Source organism: Lethenteron reissneri, unplaced genomic scaffold, assembly GCF_015708825.2.
Source record: "Lethenteron reissneri isolate LAM-NWPU_2019-01 unplaced genomic scaffold, ASM1570882v1 scaffold_1640, whole genome shotgun sequence".
NCBI classification, from domain to species: domain Eukaryota; kingdom Metazoa; phylum Chordata; class Hyperoartia; order Petromyzontiformes; family Petromyzontidae; genus Lethenteron; species Lethenteron reissneri.
In genome coordinates, this window is record NW_026891378.1 from 486246 (window position 1) to 509177 (window position 22932).

At 44.1% G+C, this 22932-nt stretch overlaps 2 protein-coding genes across 2 annotated transcripts in view; both read left to right on the forward strand.

Moving 5' to 3' along the window:
• LOC133339060 (uncharacterized) overlaps positions 1–22932 on the forward strand; it is a 75557-nt gene that overhangs the window by 34119 nt on the left and 18506 nt on the right. Inside the window, exons 5-10 of the mRNA XM_061547181.1 lie at positions 1646–1750; positions 2481–2639; positions 8038–8145; positions 18636–18794; positions 19496–19603; positions 21344–21502. Of these exons, the coding sequence (XP_061403165.1) occupies positions 1646–1750; positions 2481–2639; positions 8038–8145; positions 18636–18794; positions 19496–19603; positions 21344–21502 (798 nt within the window). The remainder of the gene's footprint in view (positions 1–1645; positions 1751–2480; positions 2640–8037; positions 8146–18635; positions 18795–19495; positions 19604–21343; positions 21503–22932) is intronic.
• Positions 1–22932, forward strand: part of LOC133339061 (uncharacterized) — a 254530-nt gene that overhangs the window by 12925 nt on the left and 218673 nt on the right. The window lies entirely within an intron of this gene.

The window sequence follows — 22932 nt, forward strand, 5'->3', positions numbered from 1 at the left end:
TTTCGACACAGCTGAAATATTTTCATGCATGCATATGGATTCTGATAATTAGACATGTAATTGAAAGCAAATACAGTCAGTTATCCTGTAACCCTGTGTTTTCATAACGCAAATTGGATATGCAAAGTGAGAATGTATTACAGGGATTTTTTTTGTTAATTGGATGCAACGTGATCGAGCGAACGGAACTACGTCACTGCGGCCATACGGCTGCCTTGACATCGCATCACACAGGGTATTGGGATGCTGCCGGATACTTCTAGAGGCTAGAGGCTACCCTATACGCGCATCCATTCTTTGTTCGGTCTGCGTTGTGTATCATCTCGTGCGTTATTGTCAACTGTGCTTTACCTCCTAAAATAATATATTATAACGCAATTGAGCGAACTTGAATTATGTCACGTGAGAAGGAATAAGCAGTCGTAATATGAATGCTACCTCTGCGTGTCATCGTCGCACAATGCATTGGGACGCTGCTGGATGCTTCTAGTTGCTGCTACCTTAAACCTTCAGGTCCTGCGTTATACATTATCTCGGACTGTGCTTTACCACTTACATTACATTTATTATTACAAGGCGATCGTCATATAACATGGTGGTCTTCAGGAATGCAACAACTACCATACGTTATAGGAGAAGAGACTGTCATTTTCTAACCAGAAACTGGTGCACATGCAGGGGCGGTTTCTTCATTAGGGCGATTGGGCGACGCACCACCAATCTCAGCCGTTACTGTGCCTCTGGATATAGTCCAATCAGCGTCATGTCACGTTCTGTGGAGTACCGCCTCTTTTTGGGCGATTTCACTCTGGCTGAGAATCGCCCCGTGTGGTCCCATAGACTTACATTCAAAGATGTTTTTTTTCGAAAGGCGGGCGCTGCAATGCATTCTCTATGGCTTCCGGGAGGGCTCGCACTAACGTGCTTACGTCATCATACGTAAGCACGTTTCAGTCAACAATGTTATTTGTCGCCACCTAGTGGAATCTTTAATAAAATAAACTAAGTGGATTGTAATAATAGTGACATAGAAACAAACAAGATGTATTGTAAGAGTCACTTTATTTTTCATTAATATTAAAGAAGTGAAGTTGCCTTTACATGCTTAAGCTGTTAATTTATCAATTGCATGGGTGGACCTTATCCTTATCAATCATCCAGACATTTGCCCCCCCTGAGAGATTTTGCAGGAGCCGCCACTGTGCACATGGTGTGAGGTGTTGGAGGAATGTGGCTGTTACCTGGAGAGTGACTATACTCAAAGCGAGGTCTAGTGGGCGCCACGATGGCTCGGAGATGTTAACTACCTCGCCTGATATGCAGGAGGTTCGTGAAGTTCGACCCGGACGATGCATGCTGCTGTTATATGTGGAGTTTGCGTCTCTCTATGCCCTGTGGTGGTCGTATGGATTTTTAAGCCGGGTCCTCCGTTGTTTCCTTTCACATTTAGAAACATGGGTTTAGAGTATTTGGCTGATGTAAATTTCCACAACCATATCAGTCACCTCGTTGAGTTGCTATCATTTGTGATGGCCAGGTCGCTTCTGAAAGCGCTACTACATAACAGCTCATTGGGGCCTTACACCTGGTAAAAAAAATGGTTGAATTTAAAAACCTAATACGCATTTTTTGTACAATTTTGCAGCAAACAGTGCTTTTTGCCACATCGGAAGTGCTGATTTGAAGATTGCTGATGAACCTTACTGTGGAGCCGGGCAAGACTCGTGCGTGACGATGCAACTGACTCAAAGTAAGTGCTTCCGGGTCAAGGCTGCTGTATATTTGGAGTCTGCGTCTATCTCTCTCCCTGGATATGTTATCTCCCTCGCCTGGTATACATTAGGCAGTGGGCTAAATCCCGGACCGTGACGATGCCTGTTGTGTATTGGAAATGTCTCCCCGTGGTGGTCACTGCATTGATTTTTCTTCGAGTCCCCCGGTAATATAAGCATTGTGCTTAGAACCGATTGGTCTACACCAGAGACAGCAACCTTCTTAACGGCCTTGTCTCTGCACCAGTGACAGACCAGAGAACAATGCCAAAGCTGAACGGTGCAAAGACAATGGAAAGTATCAGAGCACTTACATCTCGCGTTGAGCAGCGCTTATATCTATGGTATGCCTTTGATGCCAGTATAACAATAATGAAACGATAATAGGCGTTATACCCTTTTTGGCAATACAACAGTTATGTTAAGATGTTCATACACCAAATACATCCTTATTGTAAGGCATCATGTACAGCCTTAACCACACACAGTTCTTGTGGTAAACATGCAAACGAATGTGCTCTAATAATATATTGTAATATATCAAAGCATGTTCATTTGAGATCGGTTAACTTCATAAATTTGTAACAAAACCGCAATGGCTAAAACCTGCGAGGGGGAATGGCTTTACTGTACTTGTACGTGATCCTCGTTTATACTTAACTGCAGATTTTTTTTGTTTCTTCTCTCCAAATTACTTTTTCATTTCAGATGGTATTCGTTACCTGGCCAGAACCTGTGCCACAAAAGCACAGTGCGATGCATCCACCTTCAAGGACCAGATGAAACAGTACATCCTCAGAAAACTGCCGAAGTTCGTAGGCACCGTCGATGGCACCTCCTGCTGCCAGGAAAATTTTTGCAACTACGGTAATACAAAAAAAACTCACGGTGTGGTACCTCTATGCGTTTGGGTTGTTTTCCTGAAAAAACAAAATGCGGTACCATACAGGCGGTCCCGGGGATACGAAACTTCCTGGCTTACGAACAGCCCGCGTGCTTACGAACAGCCAGCGTGCTTACGAACAGCCAGCGTGCTTACGAACATTCCCCGTAAGATGAACTGCGGAACTACTTTGTTCGGCAGAGCGATCCTCCACTAGATGTGACGAGGCGCCCGCATCCCCCTGTGTTGCTGTCCCCTTCCGACAAGTGAGCTAGCATCAGGACTCGGTGAGTGAAAAAAGAAACGATTATTTATTTCAAGTTACTTTTTTTTTCGATTTAAAGCTTTCGTGAATAACATTTTACGTAAAATAAAGTAATAAAATAATTAAAATATAATATAATAAAATAATTCTCACGACGTTTCGGCTACAACGCAAGCAGCCGTCTTCAGGTGAAGAATGAGACACTGCCAAGCTTGGAGCTTATATATAAGCTGGGTTGGAGGTGGAAGAAGAGCGCCTTAACAAAAGAATGTGCATATCAAGAGGAATTTAGCATATTCATGGGAAATGCGTAGGAGGTGGGCGGGGGGGGTTTCAAAGTCATATTAAGCCCCTTGCATTATGCAGGATTAGCAGCATCAAAGGGAGGGGGTAGGCGGTAGCATTAACAAAGGGTGGGAATGTTCTGGCTCAGCAATCATTGGAAGGACGTAATAAACCATTTCGGATCTTAACTGATTGTTGTTCACGTTCACGGTGACTTTCAGACCGCAGTCCACTCACTGGCATTGACTGTGTATCTTGTGTTCTCCACAGGGAATGCATTATTTGCTCCACTGCGGGTCTCCTGCCACCGCTCTCATTGACATGTTTCATTGCTTCTACATACTATTAACATTCCCTCCCTTTGTTAATGCTAGCCCCTACCCCCTCCCTTTGATGCTGCTAATCCTGCATAATGCATGGGCATAATATGACTTTGAAACCCCCCCCCCCCCGCCCACCTCCTACGCATTTCCCATGAATATGCTAAATTCCTCTTGATATGCACATTATTTTGTTAAGGCGCTCTTCTTCCACCTCCAACCCAGCTTATATATAAGCTCCAAGCTCGGCAGTGTCTCATTCTTCACCTGAAGACGGCTGCTTGCGTTGTAGCCAAAACGTCGTGAGAATTATTTTATTATGTTTTATTTTTATTATTTTATTACTTTATTTTACGTAAAATGTTATTCACTATACAGTATTTATCGCAATATTACGTGAACATGTACAATATCTTCTTATTTATGAGTTTAACTATGCTTCCCTGCTTTTATTGAATCCCCATCATATTTTTTATGGGACTGACCGTATTTACTGTACAATTAACTCTTGAGTTCTAAGATACGGCAAAAAATCTACTTACGAACGGCTCTGGGGAACATAAAACCCATTCCTTCATAAGTCATGGACTCTCTGTATGTACGTTTGGTTTGCGTTCTTAAAAAAGGGAACCGTATACTGTTAAATGAAACCGTACCATATAATCTCACCCTGTTTTCACGTAATATCCCATTATATAACCTGATCGGAGATCTGACCCAAAGCTCAAATTAAATAAAACATTTCAACACAGCTGAGATATTTCCATGCATGCATATGGATACGGTTAATTAGACGTGATTGAAAACAAATACAGTCAGTTATCCTGTAATGCTGTGTTTTCATAATGCAAATTGGATATGCAAAGTGAAGAATGTATTACAGGGAAACATTTTTGTGAATTGTATGCAACGTGATCGAGCGAACGGAACTACGTCGCAGCACGAGTAGGAATAAGCGGTCATACGGCTGCCTCGGCATAACATCACACAGCGTATTGGAATGCTGCTGGATACACTATACGCGCCTCCATTCTTTGTTCGGCCTGCGTTACGTATCTCGCGCTTTATCGCGGACTGCTATAACGCAATGGAGCGAACTTGAATTATGTCACGTGAGTATGTAAATGGTCGTAATGACTGCTATCTTGGCATAGCATCATTGTCGCACAATGCATTGGAATGCTGCTGGATGCTTCTAGTCGCTGCTTCCTTAAACGTTCAGGTCCGGCGTTATGCGTCATCTCACGCATTATCGCGGACTTTGCTTTACCATACTCTTTGGTTCTTTCGGTAAGTCACTTAGGTATAAAATAAAATCACGACGTTTCGGGCGCAATACAAGCGTCCGTCATCAGGTGGGAAAGCATGGTCTGCTGCTGAGGCAGACTGTTTTAATAGGTTTGAAATGGGTGTAGCCCAAGATTCATAAAGAAGTAGCCAGAGCTAGTGATGTTAATGTGAGAAATTGGCATGGAATTGTAAGATAGGAGAGTGGCCTCCTCGACGAGGGCACGTAAGTGGCTATGTTAATATGAGAGATTAGCATATGTTAATGAGATAAATTATAATGTAACTGTACGATAGGAGAGCGGCCTCCTCGACGAGGGCGTGCAACCCAACGGGTGCAATCCAAAGGACATGTGAGTATGAGAGTGCAATCTAAAGGACATGTGAGCATGAGACTGCAATGCAAACGACATGTGAGCATGAGAGATCTAAGAGAGAGGCATAGAGAGAGACAGAGTTGGAAATAACAGCTGGTTCGTTTCAACAAAGTACACAAAATCCGTGATTAAATCCCATCTGTAAAGGATGTGATTCCTGAAATGCAATACCCTGGTGTCTAAAAACTGAGTTGTGGTTGCAGCAGCAATTACATTGGGGAAACGAAACGACATGTCTCGGACCGCATTCGTGAACACAAGGCAGATCTAAAACACGGTAGGACCAATACCTCTGCCGTTGCCGATCATTGTTTTAACGCTGTGGGCTCACACGAAATAGATTTTTCCAAGGCGTAGGTACTCTGCAAACCTACCGGCTACCTTCAGAGATTAACCGAGAGGATGGGTACAAACTGAGCAATCATTGGAAGTACGTTATTAACCAGGTAAAGTCTTAACTGACTGATGATTCCATCCTACCTGCCTATGTCAGCTGTTATTTCCGACTCTGTGTCTCTGAGATCTCTAATGCTCACATGTCTTTTACATTGCACTCTCATGCCTTTGGATTGCACTCTCATGCTCACATGACATTTGGATTGCACCCGTTGGGTTGCACTCCCTCGTCGAGGAGGCCGCTCTCATATCTTACAGTTACATGCTAATTTCTCACATTAACATCACTAGCCCTGGCCACTTCTTTATGACCATTGGGTTACACCCATTTCAAACCTATTAAAACAGTCTGCCTCAGCAGCAGACCATGCTTTCTCACCTGATGACGGACGCTTGTGTTGCGCCCAAAACGTCGTGATTTATTTTATTTTATACCTACGTGACTTTACCGAAAGAACCAAAGAGTATGGATTCCTGCAGTCACGAAAGCTTCAAATCAAGATTGTGCTTTACCACTTTTATTATTTATTACAACGCGATTGTTTGGTAACATGGTGGTCTTCAGGAATGCAACAACTACCACCACGTTTATAGAACAACAGACTACTCTGCACTGTAATTTTCTAACCAGAAACTGGTGCACATTGTGTGGGGTGTTGGAGGGGTGTGGCTGTTACCTGAAAAATGACTATACTCAAAGCGAGGTCTAGTGCGCGCCACGATGGCTCGGAGATGTTAACTACCTCGCCTGGTATGCAAGAGCGTGTGGGTTTGCTCCCGAATCTAATGGTGCATGCTGTATATTTTGAGTTTGCATGTCTCTATCCCTGTGGTCACGTGGTTTTTTCCTCCACACAGCATCACCACGAATTTACTATATTTGCCTGCTGCGAGAAATGTACACGTGATAAGCTTCTGAAGAAATACTACATAGCTCAGTGGGGCATTACCTGGTAAAATAGAGAGTTTAGTTTTCAAGTTAAGAATTCCCTTTTTACCTGCTCACTTCAGCCAAAGCACAAGTAGTGCAGCATGGTGAGGTTGCGGATGAATACCGCATTGCGAGGCGTAAGGCGGGCCTAACCAAATGTGTAAGTCTAGGCCTAGCCTGAAATACGGTAAACGAAAATTCGTAAGTGACTGCTCTCTTTTAGCAATGTAAAAATATTTCATGGTATTCATAAATAATTGGATACAGTATATGTTCCATTAGTTAAATTATGGGTAGTGTTAGGGTAGATTTTCGATAAATTAAAATAATCATAGGAAGTGCAGAGGATATGTATAGCGATATGATACGATACATGTAGCGATAGACAGCACGATACACAACAGTGCGTTACAGTACCGAGAGAAAATGGTAGGGGAGGCTACAGCTTTTTCCGAATATGGGCTTTCATCTTGATTTAGGAGGAATTGTCTAGTTTCCGAAATATGGAAAATTTTGGTTATGGATCGTTCGGTAACCTGGGGACTGTCTATATTATTCATGCTGATACAACGAACAAACACGGTATATGAAAAATAAGAAGTTTTACCCTTTCTGGCAATAAAACAGCAGTTGTGGTAAGATGTTCAAAGACCAAATAGATACCTTTATGAAGGAATCAAGTACTGGATTAACTGCACAGTACTTGTGGGGAACATTCAAACAAACATGCTCTGGTAATAAATCCATTGTTGTTGATACTGATTGGCCTACACCAGAGACGGCTTCACTTAGGGCCTCTTCTCACCATTGTCAGACCAGAGAATGCCGAAAGTTGAACGGTACAAAGACGATGCATGTGTAATGACTGGGTGCCACCTGTCGGCCTAAAGGGGTATTTGCGGATATGGGTACATTATGTAATACTTAATTATAAGGAGGGCGTATCTGAGATAAAGGTGAAAGGCAGAGTCGGTCGAGAAGCTCCGGGAACCTGCTCGAGGGTTCTAGAAGGGGGCGTGGCCGGAGGCGGGGCTTGGCCAAACTGGAGCGTATATAAGGGGAACCGAGCCAGAGGATTGGTGCAGTTGCGGGTCAGTAGGTCCTGGCTGCATCGCTGCTCTCCGTCATCTCTCTACGTCTTCCGATCACATGGCCGATCTCCTGCAAGGCACTCACCATCGCCGTCACTGCGCTAGTTGGACGCTGACGGGGTTATGTGATAGGGTCGGGTATGTGTAGCTGCGTTACATAAATGTATTGCCTAGTGTGCTCTAAATAAATTAGAAGCATTCTACATGACGTGTCTCAGAAGTCGCTCACTACACGTATCAGAGGATTTATAGCTCAGTAAGCGGCTATATCGCCCTATTCTTATTAGGTTCTCGAGAACCTAACACTTACGTAACCCAGGGACTGTGTATTGTGATTCATTCGTTGCCAGCACTGTGTGTGTGTGTGAGTAAGACCTGCCATTGTGACTACATTCAAAGGATTTATTGACCTTCCTCCCATGTTTTGCAGTACTTATGCAACAATGCTATTATGGCAGTGACGGTTTGGGAGTTGCTGAAAAGGAAAAGTTATGCCTTATTGGACAAGATTCATGTGTGACTGCACTGCTGATGCAGGGTAAGCTATTCAAGTGAGGCTATGATTTAGCTACACACATACATGCAGTGATAAGGGTTGGGGTAGTGGTAATGACAGGGATATAGATGGGGTAGTGATAGGGGTTGTGATTGTTGCTAGCCATCGAACAAACATTCTCATTGCATCGCTCACTTTCAGATGCGCTTCTGCGGCCGCTTGGAACGCTCTTCCGATATTAGGAATCCACTGGGAGCTGTGTACTTTCAAATAATTGAGATTGACAAACTTACTTCTTTAGAACTGCTTATTGAGGTATCATTAATTGGTCATCCTTCCCCCGCACCTCCGATTAGCTCAACAGTTGGGCTACACTACAGTGTGGTATTTATCACAGCGCATGATGTGGAAAAACGTGGAGAGATGATCAGAAGTCTTCTTGGTTCTTTCGGTAAAGTCACGTAGAAGGGAAGTAATAAAATAATAAAAATAAAACATAATAAAACAATTCTCACGACGTTTCGGCCACAACGCAAGCAGCCGTCCTCAGGTGAAAACCAGGTCCGTCGAGGCGACAGAGTCTGAATGAAACAGCACACGGGCTTAGAGCATATATATAAGCTGGGCGCATTGACAAAGGAATTTGCATATCAACAGGAATTTAGCATATTTATGGGAAATGCAGGAATGTAATTAGTACTGCATATGCATGTGCATTATGCAGAATTAACAGCATCAAAGGGAGCTGCAGTTACTGCTGCTGCAGCAGTTGCTGCTGCTGCTGCAGTTTCTGCTGCTGCTGCAGTTGCTGCTGCTGCTGCAGTTGCTACTGCTGCTGCACTTGCTGCTGCTGCTGCACTGCTGCTGCTGCTGCACTTGCTGCTGCTGCAGTTACTGCCTTATCCATTTTAATATAACACTATGTATTATTCTACCCACCCTAATGTGTATCATACTGCTATATGTTTACTGTACAATTACGACACCATACATTACTCTGCACACTGCACCATGCCAGTGAGTGGAATGCGGTCTGAAAGTCACCGTTAACGTGAACACAATCAGTTAAGATCCGAAATGGTTTATTACGTCCTTCCAATGATTGCTAAGCCAGAATCCATCTTCTCGGTTGAAATTGTCTCTGTGTTTGTATATGTGGATCGCCTCATGAACGAATCTCTCATGATAGCCAGATGGCTTGCAGAGAACCTCTGTCTTGGAGAAGTCAATGTCATGTGAGCCCACTGAATTGTAACAGTGATCTGCCACGGCTGAGGTGTTTGTCCTACCGTGTTTCAGGTCTGCCTTATGTTCACGGATGCGGTCCGAGACATGTCGTTTGGTTTCTCCAATGTAACTGCTACCACAGAGGCAACTTAGTTTGTAGACGCCAGGGTACTGTATGTCTGGAACCACATCTTTTACAGACGGGACCAGATCACGGATTTTATGTACTGTGTTGAATCGGACCTGGATCTTGTGTTTAATCAGGATTTTGGAGATCTTTTTTGTGACCCCAGCAATGTAGGGTAAGGTGATGGTCTTGAAAGGCTCCTCAACAGGATCCTTCTTGATGGTTGGAGTGATGGCTTTGCGGATTGTGTAGTCGGAGTAACCATTAGCCTTAAGAGCTTGGCGTACGTGTTTGAGTTCACTGGAAATGTGTTCATGGTCGGAGATGCATTGGGCTCTATGATATAGAGTCTTGATGAGGGAATTCTTCTGGGATGGATGGTGGTGGGAATCCGGTTTTAGATAAGCATCCGTGTGGGTGGCTTTCCTGTAGACAGAGTGGCTCATTGAACCATCAGGTCTCCTTTTGATTAGGACATCCAAAAAGGGTAGCTTGCCATCATTTTCGACTTCCATGGTGAATCTGATGGCTGGGTGTATGGAATTGATGTGGTCGAGAAATTGGTCTAGAGCAGGCCGGCCATGTGGCCAGATGACAAAAGTGTCGTCTACGTACCTCTTCCATAAGGTCGGGCGTAGAGTGGCAGTCTGGATGGCGTCCGTCTCAAATTTCTCCATGAAGATGTTGGCTACAACCGGAGATAGGGGGGAGCCCATTGGGGTGCCCTCAATTTGCTTGTAGAAGGTTCCATTCCAGGTGAAGTATGTATTGGTTAAGCAGTGTCTCACCAGGGGGGGTACCCCAGCATTCAGTCCTTGATGAACCAAGTCTTCAATGATTGCGATGGTGTCAGGCACAGGCACCTTGGTAAACAAGGAAACCACATCAAAACTGACAAGCAGGTCGTCTGGGGACAGGGCAATCCCCTTGATTGTCGATACCAGGTCAGTAGAGTTTAGTACTGCAGAGGTGGTTTTTCCAGTGAAAGGCCGTAGGATTTCGGACAAAAAACGAGCCAGTTTGTAAGTGGGGGAGTTGATAGTAGAGACAATGGGACGAAGAGGTGTATCTTCTTTATGTATCTTTGGCAAGCCGTACAATCTTGGTGGCCTGGCTGCAGAAGGTTTCAACGAGAACTGTTTGGTCTGATCAATTAATGCGGTTGAAGCAGAAATGATGTTGTTGGTTTTGGAGACGAGGCTGTTGGTGGGGTCTCTTTTTATTTTTGTATAGCTGCCATCGTTGAGTAGTTCTTGAATTTTGTTGTTGTATTCTATTTTGTCCATGATGACAGTGGCATTGCCTTTGTCGGCTGAGAGGATGACAATGTCATCCCTCTTTTTTAATTGAGCTAATTCAAAACGCTCATCTTTGCTAATGTTGCTAGCTGGCATCTTAGCGTTTTTGAGGGTTACAGAGATTTCAGATCTTGCTACGTCTGCAGCGATGTGACTCAAGCCCTTGAGAGCTACATCTACTCGAGCAATTATATCATTAACTGGTATGTGTCTAGGTGTGACTGCAAAGTTTAGTCCTTTAGCTAAAACGGATTTCAAACCTTCAGAAATAGGACTGTTACTGCGATTAATTACGACTTTGTTAACATCTAGCTTTTCAATGTGTGGGTCCGGTTTCTTGTTTGAGAGGCGGTTGAATTTGGAAATCAAGTTGTCCTTACATTTAGTCGACATAGCGGCAGCTGAAGAGGCAGTCATTTTTTCCACATGTTCCCAATCCGATGTGGACATTGTTACACTCAAAGATAAGTGTGATTTGTAGAGTGTCTTGTCTAACTGATCTAGTTCGGTGCGCGTAAGTCTGATTTTCTCTGAGATAAGAGCTAAACTAGTTCTAGACAGAATTCGTTTCGCATTAGAAGAAGTTACAGCAGCAGATGTTAGTGTAAATGCGTTTGGTATTACCTTAGAGTCGCGGCATCTCTTCAGAAAGGTGAGAGACTCGATTAGCTGAGCCTTCTTATCCCGGAGCTTGTTGAAGGATCTCAAAGTTATGTGGAAACCCTCCCCGTAGAGGCGGTTAAATTTCGATTTAAAGCTTTCGTGACTGCAGGGATTCATCTTCTTGGTTCTTTCGGTAAAGTCACGTAGAAGGGAAGTAATAAAATAATAAAAATAAAACATAATAAAACAATTCTCACGACGTTTCGGCCACAACGCAAGCAGCCGTCCTCAGGTGAAAACCAGGTCCGTCGAGGCGACAGAGTCTGAATGAAACAGCACACGGGCTTAGAGCATATATATAAGCTGGGCGCATTGACAAAGGAATTTGCATATCAACAGGAATTTAGCATATTTATGGGAAATGCAAGAATGTAATTAGTACTGCATATGCATGTGCATTATGCAGGATTAACAGCATCAAAGGGAGCTGCAGTTACTGCTGCTGCAGCAGTTGCTGCTGCTGCTGCAGTTTCTGCTGCTGCTGCAGTTGCTGCTGCTGCTGCAGTTGCTACTGCTGCTGCACTTGCTGCTGCTGCTGCACTTGCTGCTGCTGCTGCACTTGCTGCTGCTGCAGTTACTGCCTTATCCATTTTAATATAACACTATGTATTATTCTACCCACCCTAATGTGTATCATACTGCTATATGTTTACTGTACAATTACGACACCATACATTACTCTGCACACTGCACCATGCCAGTGAGTGGAACGCGGTCTGAAAGTCACCGTTAACGTGAACACAATCAGTTAAGATCCGAAATGGTTTATTACGTCCTTCCAATGATTGCTAAGCCAGAATCCATCTTCTCGGTTGAAATTGTCTCTGTGTTTGTATATGTGGATCGCCTCATGAACGAATCTCTCATGATAGCCAGATGGCTTGCAAAAGGACTAAACTTTGCAGTCACACCTAGACACATACCAGTTAATGATATAATTGCTCGAGTAGATGTAGCTCTCAAGGGCTTGAGTCACATCGCTGCAGACGTAGCAAGATCTGAAATCTCTGTAACCCTCAAAAACGCTAAGATGCCAGCTAGCAACATTAGCAAAGATGAGCGTTTTGAATTAGCTCAATTAAAAAAGAGGGATGACATTGTCATCCTCTCAGCCGACAAAGGCAATGCCACTGTCATCATGGACAAAATAGAATACAACAACAAAATTCAAGAACTACTCAACGATGGCAGCTATACAAAAATAAAAAGAGACCCCACCAACAGCCTCGTCTCCAAAACCAACAACATCATTTCTGCTTCAACCGCATTAATTGATCAGACCAAACAGTTCTCGTTGAAACCTTCTGCAGCCAGGCCACCAAGATTGTACGGCTTGCCAAAGATACATAAAGAAGATACACCTCTTCGTCCCATTGTCTCTACTATCAACTCCCCCACTTACAAACTGGCTCGTTTTTTGTCCGAAATCCTACGGCCTTTCACTGGAAAAACCACCTCTGCAGTACTAAACTCTACTGACCTGGTATCGACAATCAAGGGGATTGCCCTGTCCCCAGACGACCTGCTTGTCAGTTTTGATGTGGTTTCCTTGTTTACCAAGGTGCCTGTGCCTGACACCATCGCAATCATTGAAGACTTGGTTCATCAAGGACTGAATGCTGGGGTACCCCCCCTGGTGAGACACTGCTTAACCAATACATACTTCACCTGGAATGGAACCTTCTACAAGCAAATTGAGGGCACCCCAATGGGCTCCCCCCTATCTCCGGTTGTAGCCAACATCTTCATGGAGAAATTTGAGACGGACGCCATCCAGACTGCCACTCTACGCCCGACCTTATGGAAGAGGTACGTAGACGACACTTTTGTCATCTGGCCACATGGCCGGCCTGCTCTAGACCAATTTCTCGACCACATCAATTCCATACACCCAGCCATCAGATTCACCATGGAAGTCGAAAATGATGGCAAGCTACCCTTTTTGGATGTCCTAATCAAAAGGAGACCTGATGGTTCAATGAGCCACTCTGTCTACAGGAAAGCCACCCACACGGATGCTTATCTAAAACCGGATTCCCACCACCATCCATCCCAGAAGAATTCCCTCATCAAGACTCTATATCATAGAGCCCAATGCATCTCCGACCATGAACACATTTCCAGTGAACTCAAACACGTACGCCAAGCTCTTAAGGCTGATGGTTACTCCGACTACACAATCCGCAAAGCCATCACTCCAACCATCAAGAAGGATCCTGTTGAGGAGCCTTTCAAGACCATCACCTTACCCTACATTGCTGGGGTCACAAAAAAGATCTCCAAAATCCTGATTAAACACAAGATCCAGGTCCGATTCAACACAGTACATAAAATCCGTGATCTGGTCCCGTCTGTAAAAGATGTGGTTCCAGACATACAGTACCCTGGCGTCTACAAACTAAGTTGCCTCTGTGGTAGCAGTTACATTGGAGAAACCAAACGACATGTCTCGGACCGCATCCGTGAACATAAGGCAGACCTGAAACACGGTAGGACAAACACCTCAGCCGTGGCAGATCACTGTTACAATTCAGTGGGCTCACATGACATTGACTTCTCCAAGACAGAGGTTCTCTGCAAGCCATCTGGCTATCATGAGAGATTCGTTCATGAGGCGATCCACATATACAAACACAGAGACAATTTCAACCGAGAAGATGGATTCTGGCTTAGCAATCATTGGAAGGACGTAATAAACCATTTCGGATCTTAACTGATTGTGTTCACGTTAACGGTGACTTTCAGACCGCGTTCCACTCACTGGCATGGTGCAGTGTGCAGAGTAATGTATGGTGTCGTAATTGTACAGTAAACATATAGCAGTATGATACACATTAGGGTGGGTAGAATAATACATAGTGTTATATTAAAATGGATAAGGCAGTAACTGCAGCAGCAGCAGCAAGTGCAGCAGCAGCAGCAAGTGCAGCAGCAGCAGCAAGTGCAGCAGCAGTAGCAACTGCAGCAGCAGCAGCAACTGCAGCAGCAGCAGAAACTGCAGCAGCAGCAGCAACTGCTGCAGCAGCAGTAACTGCAGCTCCCTTTGATGCTGTTAATCCTGCATAATGCACATGCATATGCAGTACTAATTACATTCCTGCATTTCCCATAAATATGCTAAATTCCTGTTGATATGCAAATTCCTTTGTCAATGCGCCCAGCTTATATATATGCTCTAAGCCCGTGTGCTGTTTCATTCAGACTCTGTCGCCTCGACGGACCTGGTTTTCACCTGAGGACGGCTGCTTGCGTTGTGGCCGAAACGTCGTGAGAATTGTTTTATTATGTTTTATTTTTATTATTTTATTACTTCCCTTCTACGTGACTTTACCGAAAGAACCAAGAAGATGAATCCCTGCAGTCACGAAAGCTTTAAATCGAAATTTAACCGCCTCTACGGGGAGGGTTTCCACATAACTTTGAGATCCTTCAACAAGCTCCGGGATAAGAAGGCTCAGCTAATCGAGTCTCTCACCTTTCTGAAGAGATGCCGCGACTCTAAGGTAATACCAAACGCATTTACACTAACATCTGCTGCTGTAACTTCTTCTAATGCGAAACGAATTCTGTCTAGAACTAGTTTAGCTCTTATCTCAGAGAAAATCAGACTTACGCGCACCGAACTAGATCAGTTAGACAAGACACTCTACAAATCGCACTTATCTTTGAGTGTAACAATGTCCACATCGGATTGGGAACATGTGGAAAAAATGACTGCCTCTTCAGCTGCCGCTATGTCGACTAAATGTAAGGACAACTTGATTTCCAAATTCAACCGCCTCTCAAACAAGAAACCGGACCCACACATTGAAAAGCTAGATGTTAACAAAGTCGTAATTAATCGCAGTAACAGTCCTATTTCTGAAGGTTTGAAATCCGTTTTAGCTAAAGGACTAAACTTTGCAGTCACACCTAGACACATACCAGTTAATGATATAATTGCTCGAGTAGATGTAGCTCTCAAGGGCTTGAGTCACATCGCTGCAGACGTAGCAAGATCTGAAATCTCTGTAACCCTCAAAAACGCTAAGATGCCAGCTAGCAACATTAGCAAAGATGAGCGTTTTGAATTAGCTCAATTAAAAAAGAGGGATGACATTGTCATCCTCTCAGCCGACAAAGGCAATGCCACTGTCATCATGGACAAAATAGAATACAACAACAAAATTCAAGAACTACTCAACGATGGCAGCTATACAAAAATAAAAAGAGACCCCACCAACAGCCTCGTCTCCAAAACCAACAACATCATTTCTGCTTCAACCGCATTAATTGATCAGACCAAACAGTTCTCGTTGAAACCTTCTGCAGCCAGGCCACCAAGATTGTACGGCTTGCCAAAGATACATAAAGAAGATACACCTCTTCGTCCCATTGTCTCTACTATCAACTCCCCCACTTACAAACTGGCTCGTTTTTTGTCCGAAATCCTACGGCCTTTCACTGGAAAAACCACCTCTGCAGTACTAAACTCTACTGACCTGGTATCGACAATCAAGGGGATTGCCCTGTCCCCAGACGACCTGCTTGTCAGTTTTGATGTGGTTTCCTTGTTTACCAAGGTGCCTGTGCCTGACACCATCGCAATCATTGAAGACTTGGTTCATCAAGGACTGAATGCTGGGGTACCCCCCCTGGTGAGACACTGCTTAACCAATACATACTTCACCTGGAATGGAACCTTCTACAAGCAAATTGAGGGCACCCCAATGGGCTCCCCCCTATCTCCGGTTGTAGCCAACATCTTCATGGAGAAATTTGAGACGGACGCCATCCAGACTGCCACTCTACGCCCGACCTTATGGAAGAGGTACGTAGACGACACTTTTGTCATCTGGCCACATGGCCGGCCTGCTCTAGACCAATTTCTCGACCACATCAATTCCATACACCCAGCCATCAGATTCACCATGGAAGTCGAAAATGATGGCAAGCTACCCTTTTTGGATGTCCTAATCAAAAGGAGACCTGATGGTTCAATGAGCCACTCTGTCTACAGGAAAGCCACTCACACGGATGCTTATCTAAAACCGGATTCCCACCACCATCCATCCCAGAAGAATTCCCTCATCAAGACTCTATATCATAGAGCCCAATGCATCTCCGACCATGAACACATTTCCAGTGAACTCAAACACGTACGCCAAGCTCTTAAGGCTAATGGTTACTCCGACTACACAATCCGCAAAGCCATCACTCCAACCATCAAGAAGGATCCTGTTGAGGAGCCTTTCAAGACCATCACCTTACCCTACATTGCTGGGGTCACAAAAAAGATCTCCAAAATCCTGATTAAACACAAGATCCAGGTCCGATTCAACACAGTACATAAAATCCGTGATCTGGTCCCGTCTGTAAAATATGTGGTTCCAGACATACAGTACCCTGGCGTCTACAAACTAAGTTGCCTCTGTGGTAGCAGTTACATTGGAGAAACCAAACGACATGTCTCGGACCGCATCCGTGAACATAAGGCAGACCTGAAACACGGTAGGACAAACACCTCAGCCGTGGCAGATCACTGTTACAATTCAGTGGGCTCACATGACATTGACTTCTCCAAGACAGAGGTTCTCTGCAAGCCATCTGGCTATCATGAGAGATTCGTTCATGAGGCGATCCACATATACAAACACAGAGACAATTTCAACCGAGAAGATGGATTCTGGCTTAGCAATCATTGGAAGGACGTAATAAACCATTTCGGATCTTAACTGATTGTGTTCACGTTAACGGTGACTTTCAGACCGCGTTCCACTCACTGGCATGGTGCAGTGTGCAGAGTAATGTATGGTGTCGTAATTGTACAGTAAACATATAGCAGTATGATACACATTAGGGTGGGTAGAATAATACATAGTGTTATATTAAAATGGATAAGGCAGTAACTGCAGCAGCAGCAAGTGCAGCAGCAGCAGCAAGTGCAGCAGCAGCAGCAGCAGCAAGTGCAGCAGCAGTAGCAACTGCAGCAGCAGCAGCAACTGCAGCAGCAGCAGAAACTGCAGCAGCAGCAGCAACTGCTGCAGCAGCAGTAACTGCAGCTCCCTTTGATGCTGTTAATCCTGCATAATGCACATGCATATGCAGTACTAATTACATTCCTGCATTTCCCATAAATATGCTAAATTCCTGTTGATATGCAAATTCCTTTGTCAATGCGCCCAGCTTATATATATGCTCTAAGCCCGTGTGCTGTTTCATTCAGACTCTGTCGCCTCGACGGACCTGGTTTTCACCTGAGGACGGCTGCTTGCGTTGTGGCCGAAACGTCGTGAGAATTGTTTTATTATGTTTTATTTTTATTATTTTATTACTTCCCTTCTACGTGACTTTACCGAAAGAACCAAGAAGATGAATCCCTGCAGTCACGAAAGCTTTAAATCGAAAAATGATCAGAAGTCTTTCCTGTCTCTTCCAGCAAGGTGATCGCAATGCAAATGCAGCCAGTCTGCCCTGCCCCTCTAACGAGGTGGGGGGAGGGACATGTCAGCTAAATACACGACCGCAACAACGATTACGAAATAATAAAATTGGAGAGATGACGATGAATAAATTGATATACTCAGTGTTGTGTTCTGTCTCTCCCGAAGAGAAAGTGGGCGATTCCGCAACAGCTGGGGGGTGGGGGGGGGTTGTGTGACGGCAAAAATTGAATGTCAAATGGTCTTCTCCCTAAGGGGCAATTGCATATCTGCAAGAGCGACCGGACACTTTCTTCATCACCCCTCCATGTCGCACAACACCGCAGCTCAATTCCTCCAAGTGTAAATGGGATCGAGTGCCGGTGTTCATATTCCAGACCCAATTATTACAAGTATTTCACGTGAAATCAACATTAATATCAACGTCTTAATCGTGCAACATCTTCATTACCACCAATAACTGACCGGTCAATTAACATTACCGAGTTCCTCCTGTCAGTCGATAGACATTCAAGCAATATAATTTTTACACACATATTATTGGAGCTATGCATCTTAACAGCACGAAAGTCCGCACCAATCGAACTTGGGGGGTGTGTGCCCCGTACTATGCTGTACACAAAGGGCCTCGGGGACCTATCCCTGATCATAAAAACACACCTGGCTATGGCCTAGCTATTAGCAGAGTGCACGATTATATACGTGTGATCAAGCACAGATAAGCTCACACACACTCTGGCTAAACAAAAGTACATTACCGTTTCCACTCTCAATTCACATGCGTTTGTTTTGCAGGCGATCGAATGTTCACGGGAAAAAATTGCACCACCCAGGCACAATGTAACGCGCCCGACTTTAAGATGCAGATGAGACAATCCGTCGTGAGCATGAACCCCTCGTTCACGGGCATCGTCAAGTACTACAGCTGCTGCCAGTCCAAACTCTGCAACGGCGGTAAGTTGGGATTTCGAATGATGGATTTCCACTCTCACCCCCCCCCCCTTTATTTCGTGGGTTACCTGCTGTAAAACCTTCCCGACAAATGGCAAACTAAACTAAGACCCATCAGGCGACAGGCAAAATAAGCCGCTTGTTGTTGTAATCACACCCCAAGTGAAACGTCACCAGCTACACACTTGTGTAAATGTATTGTGGCTTGAACTCTCCAACACACAACAACCAGTTAGTGCTGAATAATTAAACTAAATCGTCACGCTTTGTTTAAGACCAAGAGAGGAGGACGATTTCTCCACAACTTTGGTTGTTGCCTGATGATGCTGATAGTTGTAATTACTGGCGAAAAATCATGGCACTCTATTTTTAAATGTTGTAGTGGGTTTACTCTACAACACACAACCGGTGTGCTGTACTTGTGTAAAAAAGCTCCGACGAGTTGTGAAAGAAGAGAAAGGTACGACCTTTTCATAAGTTACATGAGGTTTTTACAACTCGTGACGAGAAACGCATCAACGGAGCTACACAGACCCCCTCATTCATTATCCCTTCACCACGTGTCTACTCTAGATACAGCTCCCTCTCATTCATTATCCCTTCACCACCTGACTTCTCTTGCTACAGTACCCTCTCATTAATTATCGACCTCTCTCTGTTTCTATCACTTGCTGATGCGAGCGTGGTTTGTTTTGTTGTTGCAGCCACTGGAAAGATCTGCTACTACGGGAGTGCCGGATTGGGAATCACCGAAGAATATAAGTTCTGCGCAACAGGCGAAGACTCCTGCTTAACCACCACCCTAACGCAGGGTAACGGTTTGGCCCGGGAAGATCATTTGGACGACCATTGCCATACGTGTCAACCCATACGGTTTTACACGTATTATTGTACAGGGAAATTGAGCTTTCAGGACCATATGTCCCACAGCTATTTCAATGCGGGCAAAACATAGTTTTTGTCTACTTCTTTGTGTTTCTGCCTTGTGATGAGATTCTGTAGGATGAACGTTGATATTTATAAGGACATTGGGTGACCAATAAGGTCTGAATTGGTCTGTAATAAGGTAGGCACTGATAAGGGGTTGGCATGTATGCTTTGCGTACCGATCTTGCTTCCTAACCCCTTGCCTGCTCTGGTCCCTAACCCCTTTGCATTACCTGTGCCCCCTTCAGACAAGTATTGTGGATTTTTAAATGACATAAGGGAGGGGGTAAGAGGCATTGCAGTTGGTGAGGGGATGTTGAAAATTAGTCTTGGATAGTCACATTTTCCATTGTGATTTGTAGATTTAATTCATTTAATGTATTAAGTTCCATTTTAATGTAAAAATATTTTAAAGGACTGTGTCTTGGTGTGGTCTGAGGCTGTTTTTCTGTTAACTGCCCCATTTCCGAAGCTTAATCATTGATTACGCAATTTGAACTTATATACTTTATTTATTTATTAAAGGGGTGCTACGGTGGTGAGATATTACATTCCTCACCTGGTATGCAGGTCGTTTGTTCGATCCCGACGCCTGCTGTATATTGGGAGTTTGCATGTTCTCTTCGTAGCCACGTGGATTTTTTCTCCAGGTCCACTGGTTTTTTCCTCCACGTTTAGAAACATGCATTGAGGTCATTTAAATAATTTTACTGCAATAAATGTCCGAATAATGGGCCACTTTATTGAGCTATAATTTGTGAAAGCCAGTTTACTTCTCAAAAATTTGTTAATACCTCAATAGGCTTTTCCTGGCAGGATGGGCATGGTTTAGTTTCATTTGTATGTGTACAGGTGATTTTTTTACCTTTATTGTACTTTGCACGATTATTGTGTTTTGTATTGTTCGTTTTTTTAACACTCTTACCACCTGCCTTTATATCTCATTGGATTCCTCCTGGAGTTTAAATATATATTCTGATTATGATAAAAGGGGGAGTCTATGTGGAGAGAGAACTAAACAAAACTTGTAATTTTACCAAGGCCCACTGAGCCCTCAGTTGCTAGGAGATGGTAACTACCTCGCCTTGTATAGAGGTCGTGGGTTCGATCCCGATCCCAACCCTGACAAAACCTGCTGCTGTATATTTGGAGGCTGCATCTCTCTCTTTTTCTCCCCATGGTGGTCGCATGGATTTTTTCCCCTTGAGTAGTTGGCTGCTATTTAATTTGCACGTGATAATCCACTTTGTTCAGCTATCATTTGTGATGGCCAGGTCGCTTATGTTAAAAAAAAGCTACGTAGCTCTGAGCCTTACCTGGTCAATTAAAAATAGTTTAGTTTAGTATTTGGCTGCTAAAATTTCCACGTGATTATCCGTCACTTCATTAAGTTGCTATTATTTGTGATGGTCAGGTGGCTTGTCTGAAAAATAGCTACATAGCTCAGTGGGGCCTTACATCTAGCAAATTAAAAAAATTGTTTCTAGTTTAGTGGGACCAATTCCCCAGGTTAAGTGACTTTGAGCTGCTCTGGGGAGGGGTGGTTATGCGGGGGACAATAAAACTCGGTCCAGGTCACTACAACGTTGATCTAAACAGTTTGCGATCGCCTCCTTGTTTTGCAGGTGGCAAAACATTCCAATTCAGGGGATGTGGCGTCACGGCGGCGTGTGCGACGTCCGATTACAAGACGGAGATAAAGCAATACATTACCGGCATCGCCTCGTCATTCACCGGCACCGTGAACAATTACACCTGCTGCCAGACCGATCTCTGCAATGGCGGTAGTGGATTTCAATTGACGGACAGATTGTTTAACCCACCTTTATCTTATTTCTGTAATGTGGAGTATGCGTGTGTGTACATTAAACTTCATTTCGCACCGTGCTAATCAGATGTGCTTGGGAAAGGACGATGAATTGAAAACAAGCAGTCTGAAAAAAAATGTTTTTTTTACATAGTGTAGTGGGGTAATGTGCTGTGTTATCATCATAGGCTCTCCCTCGCAATCGAGGATGAGTGTCTTCCATAGAAAAGTTTAATTATCTTTGGGTCTGAAAATACATGAAGGGTGGTGGGTGGAACTGGATTAGTAAGTTGGGCTGCAGCATGATGTTTCCACCATTCCCGATTTTCCTCTTCCTGTTTCCGCCTTTGGAGTTTCAATATGTTTGGATCCTAAAAAGAGACTATCTGTCTCCAGCTGAGGTGATACTGGGCAAGAGCCTCCCTTGAGTTGGTGTCGATAGTGCACTTCTTCATGTTGGCCTTCAGGACATCCTTGAAGCACTGTCTCTGCCCTCCTCTTGAATGCACACCCCAAATAAGCTGGAGTTAGGCATAATGAAGACGTCGAATGATCGTGGCCTCAATCCTCGTGGTGTTTGTTTGCAAGAGGATGCTGACGTTTGTGAGTCTGTCTTCTCACCTGATTTGAAGGATCTTCTGCAGGCAACCTTGATAGGACTTCTCCAGTGCTTTAAGACGTCTCCTGTATATTATCCACGTCTCAGTTCTGTACAGAAAGGTAGCGATTACGACTGCTTGGTAAACCATGATCTTGGTTTTGAACCTAATGTCAAATTCCTCAAAAACCCTTTTTCTCAGCCGACCAAAAGCTGCACTTACAAATTTCAGAGGATTCTGGATTATTTACCAACATCAGCATTCCAGTAATGGATGTAAATTGTCGAAAGTGGGGACTGCTCATTGATAACTGGTTGATTAAGGACCTTCATCTTTAAAATATTAAGCGTCAGTCCCATTTTCTCATGTGCCTTAGTTAAGTTTTGATTGCCTGAAGATCCACTTCCATGTGGGCACACACGACAGCATCGTCAGCATACTGGAGCTCAACAACAACTGCTGTCGGGATGGTCTTAGTTTTAGATCGAAGTCGGTTGATCCTGAACAGCTTGCCATCAATTTGTTAGTTTGGCTCCACTCCTGCTCGAAGCTTGCCAGTAGTTAGCTGTAGCATCGCAGTGAAGAATATTGAGAAGAGTGTTGGGGTAATGACGCAGCCTTGTTTGACTCCAGTTTTAACTTCAAAGTGGCGTGAGATGGATCCATTACTAAGAATCATTGCTCGCATACCACCATGCAGCAGGCGAAGAAGTGACACATTTCGGTGGATATCCATACTTTTCAAGGATCTTTACAGTATTTCCTCGGTTGACAGAATTAAAGGATTTCGTGAGGTCAAAGAAGTCAA